General features: G+C 44.1%; 1 protein-coding gene across 2 annotated transcripts in view; it reads right to left on the minus strand.

Annotated features, from left to right (window-relative positions):
- Window positions 1–353: 353 nt before the first annotated feature.
- LOC111140757 (nuclear receptor binding SET domain protein 1) overlaps window positions 354–13,055 on the minus strand; it is a 150,570-nt gene continuing 137,868 nt past the window's right edge. For both annotated transcript variants that reach the window (XM_022492951.1, XM_022492952.1), the window contains 3 exons: window positions 10,546–10,652; window positions 8,368–8,572; window positions 354–6,808 (listed from right to left, as the gene is read on the minus strand). In XM_022492951.1, the coding sequence (XP_022348659.1) occupies window positions 5,178–6,808; window positions 8,368–8,572; window positions 10,546–10,652 (1,943 nt within the window). In that variant the 3' untranslated portion in view covers window positions 354–5,177. The remainder of the gene's footprint in view (window positions 6,809–8,367; window positions 8,573–10,545; window positions 10,653–13,055) is intronic.

A 13,055-nucleotide genomic window follows, 5' to 3' on the forward strand; every position in this document is an offset into this window, starting at 1 on the left:
CATGGCCAGAATGGTCAGACTCAATGCTCAGAAACAACTTTAGTTCCACTTCCTTTTTAAAAACCAATTCCTCAAAATACCCTTCCTTTATGGGTAATGGAAGCTTCCTGTATAGGAGCTGAAACTGACACCAGCCACTCCCAAAAGAAGTGAAAGACATTCTGGCGGCTGGTGGTGCTGGGAGGAAACCCACACCACTCCTGGAGATGCTCAGAGGAGGGGCTCACCTCCACCATGTCCCCAACCTGGGAACTATCTCAGAGGCTGGTTTCTGCTCTCACCCCAAGCCCAGCCTCCCTCCTGTTAAGCTACATCTCCCCACGGACAACAAACAAAACACAGGGCAAGGGCCATTAAGAGTAAAGTTAAACTTTACTTTACAGTAATTTTTTTTCTATATACAAAGAATTACAGTACATGTTTATGGGGACTCCTACAGGGCTCCCCTCTTTTTCACTAAGAGTTTCACTTACAGCTGACAATCTATGGGGGGAGGAAGGGGCAAAAGACCAGTGATGGACCTCAGCTGACACCCCCCCCCGCCCCTTTCTTAAAAATATATAGATCTCTATTGTCAGCTTGTTTCTTTGCCAAGACTTAGAAAGCTGCTCTTCCATGAGCTCCTGTGTGCTGCACTCACCCATCTTCAACACACTCCTCTACACGCACACACAGGCAGCACCCACCTCGGACCTGGAGACCGCCTGTTCTCTGCCCCTACCCTGGAAGTCTAAAGCACCACAACCATTCATCTCTGCTCCTACTCCCTGGGCACATCTCCTGTCCACAAAGCTTTACTTGACTTCCAGGGTGTTAGACCTCAAGCCCCTCAATAGCCTGATGGTTTGAAAGTCATGGGAAAGCAGCTCTAGAGAAGGGACCACATGAGAGTTTAACATGATTTTGCTTACACTGGTAGGAAACATTTCTCAGGCTGTGGATTTCTAATTAAAATAAACTCTTTCCACTTCCTTAAGAAATATTACCCTTAATCTTCATAACCAACTGAGGTGCTCCCATGAGAGTAGAAGAGGTAGAGAGGGGCACAAGGTAACACAAAGAGAACCCCACAGGCGGAGCTCTCTACCAACCTGTTCTAGGCATTGTGGACCGAGGCTACACCCGGTGACAAGGTGACACCAGCCCTGAGAAACTCAATGGCCACCCTCATCTGGATACAGCATCTCTTCCACCTAGGATTACACTGATCCACTCCAGGGTCGGGTGCAGGCTTCACTGAGGCTCTGCCTTCTCTAATTGAGCCTCAAAGAAACGATTCTACTAGAATTTCTTCCTCCCAAACAGGAACCTGGGTTTCTTAACTCACCAGTCCCTCAACCCTTGGCAGTGCTTATTTATACCAGAAAATTAGCACCATCATTACATTTTTTTGTGTTCAAAGCAATTATCTATTCTTATTTCAGTTTGTACTACAGCAACCTCTGGCCCTGCTGCACTGGCCCTAGGAAGCTCAGCTGAGAGCTAACTGGCTACAGCCAATGGAAATCTCATGCAGCAGCTACCTAGCTCTAAGTGATCTGGAATGTCTAGCACATGAAACAGTCCAAGCATTACTTAGCAGGAGAAGGGGCTTGTGGCAGCTCCTTTCTTGCCATGATCTCAGGTGAGCAGACTGGACCACTCTGACCTCCTGGTTGACGAATCGCAAGAGGATGACAAGATCCTCCTAAAAAGCCTTAGGAGAAAACCCACTTTATAGGAGCTGAGGGCAAAATCCATCCACGTTTAGTGCTTTCCTGATTCCTTTCCACAGGGGAAGGTGCCAGGACCAGACATCCTTCCTGCCATTCTGTTCTCATGATGTGACCTGGGAGTCCAGCTCCAGTGAGGAGATGCTACTGAGCCTGGGAAAGGATCACTGATGCACTTAGTGCTCCGACTGTAGTGTGGGGTAGAGAATGTGAAGATAAAATAATTATTTCCATCAATGCTAAAGATGCAGATTGGGTTCATTAGAGGACCAACACAGTGACTTAAGTCACCTCAAACTCAGTAACTTCAGGGGGAAGCAGACATTTAAAAACCTGGGATCCTTCTATAGCAATGATAGCTATTTTGCTATTAGAATGGGTTTGTTCCAGCAGGAGAAGCAAATGAGGCTTTGAATCCAAATCTCAGCAGTTTCCATAAAGTTCTTCTGACTTAACAGGGCGAGGACAGATACTGATTCTTTAGCTACCTATGGAAGCTGTGACTTCCCCTTTGGAAACGTTTCCTGGGGACAGGCTTAGAGGCACTTCTCTCTTGAGATCTTAATTTCCAGGCATTTGGCCAAATACCAAAATACCATCCTGCACAAAGATCAGGAGTTTCTAAGAGAAAAGCTTTCCTTTTAACTGCCAATTCACACCCTCTAGAGAAAAGGTCTCAGTACAAGGCTCCGGGAGAGTCCCCAAGGATGGCAGGGTCACTCCCTCCCCATTGTCCCTCATGCCAGAGTTTCAATTTCCCAACAGTCCTTTAACTCTGCTTCTAATTGTACGGTGACTGCTTTCTTGATGTTAACAATCTGATATCAGATGCTGCTGTCAGTGGGCCTGATAGCTGAATTTCTAGTTTAATTCTACCTGAGAGTCAGTAACCCTTACAAAAGCCTGGATGTCCATCCATTTAGATAAAGAACTGCCACCCCCCAAACCCTCCCACCGCCTCCCCCAAACCAGGCACAGCTCAAAAATTGTTTTCCCAGGCAGGTCTGGAAGGAAGTAAATGGTGGAGAATGGAAAGAACCAAAACAAAACCACAAAGTGGCCAATCATGGCCCACCTTTCCCTCACTCCTTGTCCTGTGAGACGTATCTAGAGCGGCTGTCAAGTCAATTACCTACCAAAGCCTACTTCAGAGAAGCTATTTCAGGATCAAACTTCTCCATTTAAATTTTTTACATAGCCTGCACACACACCCCTCCCCCCCCAAATTCACAGTTTATTTCATGAAACAAAGAGCTACGGTAATTTAACACACAACATAGTGAAAGAAGATTCTGACAGTGCAGTGCGAATATCTTTTTCTGATCACAACTACAGATGACAGGAGAGAAAAGGGCACAGGACTGGCACCAAGCAAACCCTACTCATACAGCCTAAAAGATTAGGGAAAGGGACCTACTAGCTGCAGTTATATACTTATTATTCTCACACATGATAAATACTTAATATAATGAACTTTAATGTTCTGGGTGATTTCTTTAAAAATATCTTTTCCATGGTTTAAAATTTTTTTAAAAAGAAAATAAGATGCTTTGTTTTCTCTTCCTTTTGAACAAAGAGCTTTTCCTCTCTCATGATGTGGGAAGAGAGATAGGATGAAAAGGGAGAACTAGGCAGGTGGAATTTACAGAGGAGATTTCGAGGTCTAAATGGGATACAGAGAAAGGTCCCTAGACTTGGGACAGCCCTGCCCAGCCTCGTACCTCTGCCTGAGTTCAAGTGTCTCAACCCGAGACAGACTTTGGGGAATAAAAGCAAATTCTTCTTTTAATCTTTATATAAAGCGCAAATGCTTCTATAACTATTATTCCCTCCTTAAAAGTGATGTAACCTCAAAAGGAACTTAGGAGGAGGAAATTGGGACAAAATACAGAATCTTGTAAGGGTGTAAAAGCCATAACTGAAACAGAATGGCCAGGAGACATCTGGGCCAGGAGATGGCCTGTTGGCTAAAGCTGCTGGCTAAGTTGGCAAAGCAGAGAGGTAAACACGTTTGGTCTAGGGACAAAGGAGAGGTGAGTGAATGGGAAGGAACTGGCCAAACAGCACTTCCTGTTGGCAGTTGGTGAGCTGGGTGAATGGTAGGGCAGGGTAGCACCAACAGATTTCCCAGCCCTTGTGCCCCAGCTCAGGGCAGCAGTAACAGATAATCAGCAGTTATGAGGAATCATCTCTCAGACTGGACATTGCTCTAAACACCACATCTTGCCAGTCACAGGGGAAGGGTTCTGGCCTGCTTCCGAACAAAGTCAGCAGGCACGTGCTCTCAGTACAGAACACAGCAATGCTCAGGGATGGGGTGGTAGAATCCACCAGTGAAGGAGAGGACGCCCTCCATTCAGATAGGAGGGCAAAGTATCAGAAGAGAAGTAATTTTCCATCAAGATCTGGCACTCTCCCTGAGCTGGTGGTAGATCTAGCCCAGAGTGTGCCAGAGATTCCCTATATCCACTGCCCGACTCTGAAATCTGAAAGCACCTGTTTGGGGGGGGCGGGCGTGGGGTGGGCTGATGTAAAAGGAGGAAAATCGGTAGAAAAGAAAGGTAAGCTTGCCAATTGCCTTCTTATACTTCAGGAAAGCTATGTCCTTGTAGAGCCCAGACTCAACAACCAGCTGCTCTGCCAAGGACAGATTTTCAGACTGCACAGCCCAGACAAAAGCAGTAGCGGCTGCCCAGCCAACAGCTCCACTTGGCCTTGATGCAAACCCCTGCTCCCCACCCCACCTACAGAGACCTCCACATGAGCGTGCGTGCATCACACACACACACATACATGCACACCCAACCAGGTGACGCTTACTCAACACAACCTCTTCTGGGGCCATAAAGGACATTACAAAATGAGTCTGTTGCCCCAGGGCCCCCTCAAAACTTCCTGTTATTTCCTGACCAAAGGTTTGTCAAAACAGCCTGGGAACCTAGGCAGGCATGCTGGGCTCACAGGGATCAGGTCTTATCTCTGTTATCTCCTGTCAGTGACTAGCACCTGGCCTAGCACATGTGAATGCTCAAGAAATCACCACTGATATGAACAGTTATCAGTTCTTCCCAAGTGTTCATTAGGTGCCCTCGGTGGGGCTCTGTAGGGCTAGAGAAATAACTCCGAGAGCCCCTCTATCTTCCAACCTGACCAGTGGAATTGAATCCCATGCTTGACTCCAGAGTGGACTTTTTATTTCAAGTTACCATGTGTAAAGGTTGGAGGAAAAAGACCCAAGTCTGTCTGTCTCCTTGGCTGGGGCCCACTTGGATTTCCATACATGGTTTACACAACCACATGCCCCCACTGGCTAATGTCACAAGAGTTCTGAGTGTTGGGATATAAGGAAAGAGTTAACAGTGGAAAAGTGTTGGGGTCTGTTTTTTAAGAGGGGAAAAGAAAGAGGATTTCCCTTCCCCAAGAACCCTGGGGGCAGCTGGTCTGGTCATGTGACATTTACTCATATTACTTCTGTTCTGACTCTGCACACTTGTGACTGGAAGGAGCCTGATTAAGAGCTGGAAGTGTATTTTGCTCTGGTTTAAGGTCCTGCCCTCTTCCAAGAGACCAGCAAGTCTGTGCCAATGTCTGTGTGCTCCCAGAGGACCAGCAAGATGGCGATATTGTCTGTCCAGCCACCATGGGCCAGAGTCCTGGCCCTGGTGAGGCCTTTCCCAGGGCCCAGGGACTCTGCTCTGCAGTTGCCAACTTCTTCTCTTCAGTACAGAAGGAGGATGGGGCCTTCCCAAGAGGCCTGAAGGACTGCCCACTCTTGGCAGCAAGTCCAGGGAGTTGCTGGCCTCCGGCCATCTGCTTCACCTGCTTCACCAGGCCTGGTGCTTGGCTGGGAGGCCCTGTTGTCTGCTCCACCCCTGCAGGTGCTCTTCCTGAGGCCTGAGTTGTTGGCTCATATAAAAAAGCCTTGGCAGGGGACTGAGAGAGAAGTCTGGCCTGGGTGAGTGATTTAACTGGTTGCCAGGAGTGCTCCGAAGGGACTGCTGCTTTCCCCGGTGGCTGAAGGACAGGATCTGACACACTGCCTCTCTCTACAGCTCGCGGCATCTGCCCCAGACCTTTGCTGGCAGTCCACGAGCTTGACTCCAACACTGGCATCTTCTCATCAACCTGCGGTGTGACCTCATGAGGTGAAGTAGCCCGTTCTTTCTGGTGAGGAGTCAGGTCTATGAGATCCATGACCAAAGCAGCTCTATTTTTTGACTGAGTATTCTGGTCCACGGGCCTCAGTGCTTTTTCTTTAGCTACCAGGGTCTGGACCACAGCTGATAGTACTTTGTCAGGAGGTGGGAGTCTCTGGGACAAAGAAGCATGGGATTTGTCAGGTGGCCTGTCGGAAGTCTGGGGTTTGGGACTGCTGGTGACTAGCAGTCTGTCTGGTGGTGGAAGTCTCAGGCCAGCAGGGACTGGGGTTTTCTCCAGTGACTGGGGCCTTGGGCTGGCAGCACCTATGGATTTATCCAGCCTTGGGTCAGCTGTCCCCAGAGGTCTTTCCAGTGGTTGGGACCTGACTGAGGTCGAGGAGCTTACTCCAGTCACTGAAGAGAGTTTGTCCGATAGTTGGGGTCTTGGTCCTGCCACTGCAGGTGGCCTGTCCAATGACTTTTGGCTGGATACCAAGGATTGGGGTTTGGTCCCTGACCCAGCAAGGTCCCTGACCCTATCTACAGGCTGGGCCCTGGAATCAGTTCTGTCAGAAGGTCTTTCAGGAAGCGGTGGTCTCTGACAAGTCCCTGCCAGAGCTTTTTTGGACAGTGACAGTGTCTGGTTGGTGTCAGCAGGTAGCTTATCCAACATCTTGGGCCCCTGAGCAGCCACTCCTGAAGAATGCTCTGCCAGGTGAGTGCCTGGGCCTGGAGGCAGCGGTACTGGGGGAGGCACATACTCACGGATCTCCCCAGGTTCCAGAGGGTTGGGCCCACATGGGTCATGCTCAGTACAAGACAAACGCCCATCCAATTTGGAGATGAAGAGCATCCCTTCCCGATGCTGCTTACAAAAGGAGCTGGGACACATCTCACAGAAGGAGGCTGCTTCCTTCCCACAGATGTCACACTGATGCCAAGGACACTCCCATTTCCCTAAAAACACAGATGTGAAACAAACGCTTAGGAAAATAAGCAAGATGCATGAAATGAGCCATGGCCCTGAGCCTAAGTCAAAAGAGTGATTTCAAACTGCCACCTTCTAAGAGAGCTCATGCCACTCACCTGATACCTCCCCTGCCCCAGAATCTGATTCTCCTGCACAACACACAAAAATATAAGCCAAGTACCAAGTAGCAACTGAGTATCAACTAAATATACAGGCAGGAGGAATTTCTTATTTCTATGACTATGTCTAGCAAGGGGGGGAAAACCCAATGCTCCCCTTAGAATGTGAAGATACTACTTCCACAGTCTTGAAACTCCATTTGTCTAATATAGCCTTTTAATATTCAACTCTAAAGGGATAATCTTAGCTATTTAAATTTCTGCTTATTTGGTTGTATTTAGGAACAGGGAGCAGATGTACAAATGTTTTGAAAAACTGAGCGGATTTTTCTTTGCTCAGTTTCAAGTCTTGAAACTAGCACAAATTTTACCTGTACTGTCCACACAGATCCAGTGGAAAAGACCCTAACCTACCATCTATTTGCCTCCATTTCTCGTCACCTGAGAGTCTCTGCCATGGATGGTGTTTTGGCCCTGGCTCACAGTTTCCAAATAAACTATGCTAGCTCTGACTCCTGGCTCCCAGTCAAGACAAGTTCTATTGCAGCCTGTGCCAGCTACAACCCTGAGCTATTGATTCTGAAACAATTCTCCATCTCCACTTCCTGGCACTGAGAAGTCATGCTGTGGCCTTACCCTCACACTACCTCCGTTTCTATTATTTCATTTCCCTGGCAACCATACATTAAAGGAAAGCTAGTTCAGGAACAAACTCCTCTCACTCCCACCCCAAAGTCCTCTCTCTGCAATTCCTGGGAGCAGGCCTGTGGTGATGTAAATCTCCTCAGCTGGAGCGGCTCCCTACTGCTTTCTTGCCCCCATCAACAAACCAGACCACCTATCCAAGTCCCCCAAAGTCTTCTAACGTCAAATTACCACTCAAAAGTTAGTAGCTTCTGTAACCACAAACTCCTGACACTCGATCTGCCCAAGAAGCTGCCTCTCCTTCATAGGGGAGTGCGTAAAGGGAGCTAAAAGGGTGTCTAGTCCATGCCTCGCTGACCGAAATAACCCCAAACTCCATGCTGTCTCAACCTTTCTTTTTGTAGAAAGGAAACATGACTTCGTGGCCTTGAAGTCAGAAAACCTGGCTTTCAGTCCACCTCCTCCATCTACATGCTCTATTGTGACAAGTCATCTCACCAAACTGGACTCTCAGTTTCCTCATCTGCATCATGGGAAGGTGAAAAGGTCTCATCTTTATGGGATGCTGGGAGGATAAAATAACATAACATAAATGTAAATAAAGTGCTTGACATATAATGAGTAAGTTTCTGTTCCCTTCTCTATAACCTAGGATTCCAAAGCCTTTATTTCCAGAATGAGAACATGAACCATACCCCCTTCAACACTATGCGTGGGAAGACAAAGGGCTCTGATAATTCTGGCAGAGAACGAAGACCACTCTACACGGATCTGGCACCAACCTGCTGGTCGCTTGGTTAGATTTAGACAGTCAGCGTGGTAAACCTTCGGGCAGCCTGGCTTCTTACAGGAGACGAGCTGGCCAGCATCCCCACAGCTGAAACATTCATCCTCTCTCTCCTTCGTGATTTCACCCTGGGTCCTGCGCTTCCCCTGTTGCTTCTTCTTGAATTTCTTTGACTTTTCTTCTGTGGCAATGGGTTGATTCTAGAGGTCAGATATTGAGCAGTAAGCATTCTGTCGATATATTAGTTGTGTGATCTTGACCAGGTTAACTATCCTCTCTGAGCCTCAGTCTGTCCTCTGGGAAGAAACAGTCCTCACAGACTGTTGTAAAGACAAGAGAAAATGCAAGAAAGGCACCTGGCACATCATAGGTACCCAATAAATGGTTGCATTAATTCTAACTTTTCTATCAACTACTCCTGCCACCTGAATGAAATAAAAGAGAAAAAAACCTTCTTTTTATTAACACACAAGGCTGGTGTTGAAGGTTATCCTTTCATTAAGTTTTACTTTTATGTTTGTCTAGGTGTGTATGTTTGTGTGTGCACACACATTTCTTTGTTCAACAAACTTTCACTGAACACTTAGTAAGAATCATATGCTAGGAAGGCACAGAAAAATAATTCATGGCCCTTGACCTCAATAAGCTATGTGCCCTTCATCTATATCAAATTAGGTTCATATCCACTACTCCCCAAGACAGATCCTGGTGCAGCCAGCAGGTCTCCTCCATGATCTCTGTAGCTCACCCTTGGTTACCAAACGCCATGGGTTTCACATTATTTATCTTGGACTAGAAACATCCAGGATCAATCTGATCTATGACTATCCCTCAGTGATCTCCCATTTCTTAACTTCTGCCCTCAAATTTCTCTCTCACTGATCCATGTGTGAAATATTACATAAATGTTATGGATGCAAAAACGGATATCCCTAGTGCATGTAATACCATTAAACCTGGGTTAAACTCAGTTATTATTTTGATTTATAGGTAGTAAACTGGACACCTTAAGGAACAAGACCATTTAACTGACTAAAGAAAAAACCCTCAAATAGAAACATAATTTTCCTAATTTATAAAAGAATAATTGGTGGGTGTTCACTATCTCTATGTGTTTTCGCTCAAAACAATTACCCCCGGGGTGCCTGAGTGGCTCATTTGGTTAAGCATCTGCCTTTGGCTCAGGTCATGACCCAGGGTCCTAGAATCGAGCCCCATGTCAGGCTCTGCTTCTCCCTCTCCCCCTGCCTGCCACTTCCCCTACTTGTGCTCACTCTCTGTCAAACAAATAAATAAAATCTTAAAGAAAAAAAAAAATTACTCCCCCTTTAGTTATTGGGTTTTGTGCTGATTTACATTTTTCAGTTCTTAACACTGACTTCCATAATCAAAAAAGCATAATGGGAAATAACCAACTTGAGTCACTATGTACTTTTCATCAAAACTAAACTTCACTTTTCAGTGTAATGTAACTTAGGATAGAAAATTCTGGATGCATGTCCATTCATTATATAAAAAATTTAATTCACTAAAGACAATGGTTAGTCACTACAGACTATGCAACAGCAAGGAAAAAGATTTTATAATACTTAAGAAATGTAGGATACAGATTTGTAAGTAATTCTTTACAGAATTATAAGCCAGTTAAAATGCACATAAAAATTCAGGGATTAAGAAACAACAATTCTTATACTTTGTTAAGATAAGATTAAGGGTCCTATGTTTATCTACAGTGTTACACTACATTCAGAATCTTAAATTCAATATTGGATTCTTTGAGATCTTTAAAAAGACAATGACAGGAAGAGACAGACACAGATACCAAGAATCTAAGAAGCTCATTCAGAAATGTGAGTGAGATTAGCTGAGACCAATAAAGACATGGGTAGTAACCTACTTTATGGCTTCCTATTTTATAGCTTTTGTAGCTAGAAAAGAATCACCAATCAGAAGTCAGACTGCTCAAAAAAAAAAAAAAAAATTCAACAACACCTATAGATCTGCTCTTGAATAACCAAACTGATCATCGGAATGCTAAGTTAAGTGCCAGCAGCCCTACTGACAACAATCCAATGTCATTATTCCAAAGAGACATCTTAAAAGAGTCAGCTGTGCCATTGGTTAGGGAGGGAGGACCACACCATTATTTCTGATGGAAACATGTGGAAGGTACCTTTGGCCTTACACCCAAAAAGCCACTGCAGTTTGGGGCTCCACATTTGCAAACAGTCTTTCCATTCCCAAGACATTCTAGGTTGTAGTTGAAGGTAAGTTCAGTGCCTGCATAAAAGACCATGAAAATATTAATATCTATGATTTTAATTACATTACTTCTGTATTCATCACAAAGGATACGGACTTGCAAGAGAACAGATTTTTCAGAGGATAGAAGGGATTTATTAACTCTAATCCCACTATACTAATGAAATACAAATAATTCTAATCCTATAATATTATTAATAAGCAAATACAACTTAATAAGAGAAAAACTGATAAAGGTTAATAAGTAATATTTAAAATAACTTTTACTTTAGAGATGTTAATTATCCTAAGTTATTTTTTATTTTCTAATAAATTCAGATCCAAAATATTAATTCATTACCGAAACAAACAACAACTCACTGTGCTAGGCACTGGGAATGCAAGTATACGAAGAAAACCTGTTGATCTGTGCCAAACCTAGCAGAACTCAAGGAGATGACATCTCAATACAAAGTAATACTACAGAACTCTACACCACAGACTTGGGCCCTGGCTTTATATCCCTGTAATCACTATCTAGCTGGGTGATTTGAACCCTAAGTATATTTGTAAAACAGAGAAACCACCACCGTGCAAGCTTATTTAGAGAATATGACATAATGCACACAGCAGTAATTTGTAAACTTTAAAAAAGAGATATACAAATTTAAAGTACAAATTGTTCCCTTTCTCTCAAAAGTGCATCTTATCAAAACTAAGAGAGGAAATAAAACACACAACCATTCAAATTCAAAGCACATTAAGGAAGGCCTAACAAATACAAGAATTTTATGTATGTATACAAAGAGATTAACTCTGGGTTGGGTAATGGTTCGCTTACCATTAAGTGTGAAGTGACAATTATTTGGTCAAAATGATCAAATCTTAGCTCTCCCACTGCAGACTGACCTTTCTTCCATCAATGAGATAAACTCATATATATAGTTTTAGATCTAATATTGGATTACTATAGATCACTTTTTATTTATTCAGCTAAGCAAATTATAAAGCAGCTGCCTTACATTTAGGGGTCCAAATGGTACAAAAACTGGACTTACTCACAGCCTGGTGAGAGGTTCACACTGCAAGGAGCTTGCAGGAACTGAGACTGACCAAGGTAAGAGTAGGGTTCTGTCTCCCCTCTCACATTTACTGTGAAATTACTGAATGATAGATAATTCTACTCATACTACTCCTTTCTTATTAAGAATTTATGTGTATAGAGCGCCTGGGTGGCTCAGTGGTTTAAAGCCTCTGCCTTCGGCTCAGGTCATGATCTCAGGGTCCTGGGACCGAGCCCTGCATAGGGCTCTCTGCTCAGCGGGGAGCCTGCTTCCTCCTCTCTCTGACTGCCTCTCTGCCTACTTGTAATCTCTGTCAGATAAATAAATAAAATCTTAAAAAAAAAAAAAAGAATTTATGAGTATATAACTGAGTTTTCATTAATTTAATGTGCTTATAATACAACTCAAGCATATACCCAAATATAAGGTGGCAGGATACTAGACATAACCTGCTGCTTACTCACAATCCACTATGTAAATGTAACTGCACAAGGCATAAATCAGAAGGTATTGTTCATAAAGGAAAGACTCATACCATTTTAGAAAAGAGCCCAATATACAACAATCCTTGAGGTCTGCACTCATGGGGATGAAAGGGCGTTGGAAAAAAGATAAACAAGGAAAAAATAAAGATAAACAAGGAGTACGACACTTGTGGTAGAAAGTATAACAGGTATTGAAGAGTCCATGAACATGAATGAGTAAAGACAGCAAGCTGAAAAGTTCTGATTCAGTCTGTCAAGGCTGCAGCTCCACAGAACGCTGCATAGCACTAAGCATTCTGTCTCATTCCTCTCATCCTCATCATGCAGACTGGAAGTCAAGTGAGGACAAGAACAAAGTCTGTGAATTCCCGTACCATGCTACTTGAGATAAGTGAATATGGGAGAAGAGAGAAGAAAAATTTATGGCTAGAAATGGTAGAGGAATCCATCGCCATGAACAAAGACTAAAGTTACAAGTACAAATATGTTGAAAGCAGTCAGGAGAGATAGAAGGACCAAAGTCTTGGGCCTGGATAACATTTGAGTAACTAATACATAGGACACACCCCCAGGATGGTTAGAGGTGCCAGACCCAAGAATCCAAGTAACACCGGTATCTAATACCATATACTTCACTAACATTTTTTAAAGGATTAAACAGGATAATATGCTTGGAATAGTGTCTGGCAGTGGTTCCAGGGGCTGAGGGGAGAGAAAATGGGGAATTAGTATTTAATGGGTAGTTTCATTTGGGGAAGATGAAAGGTTATAGAGATGGATGGAGGTGACAGCTGCACAACAGTGGGAATGGATCTACTGCCACAAAACTGTACAATTTTAAAAAATGGTTAAATGATGAACTTTATGTTATGTATATTCTGCCATACCATCAT

Source organism: Enhydra lutris, unplaced genomic scaffold (assembly GCF_002288905.1).
Source record: "Enhydra lutris kenyoni isolate GAN:26980312 unplaced genomic scaffold, ASM228890v2 scaffoldscaffold5, whole genome shotgun sequence".
NCBI lineage: Eukaryota > Metazoa > Chordata > Mammalia > Carnivora > Mustelidae > Enhydra > Enhydra lutris.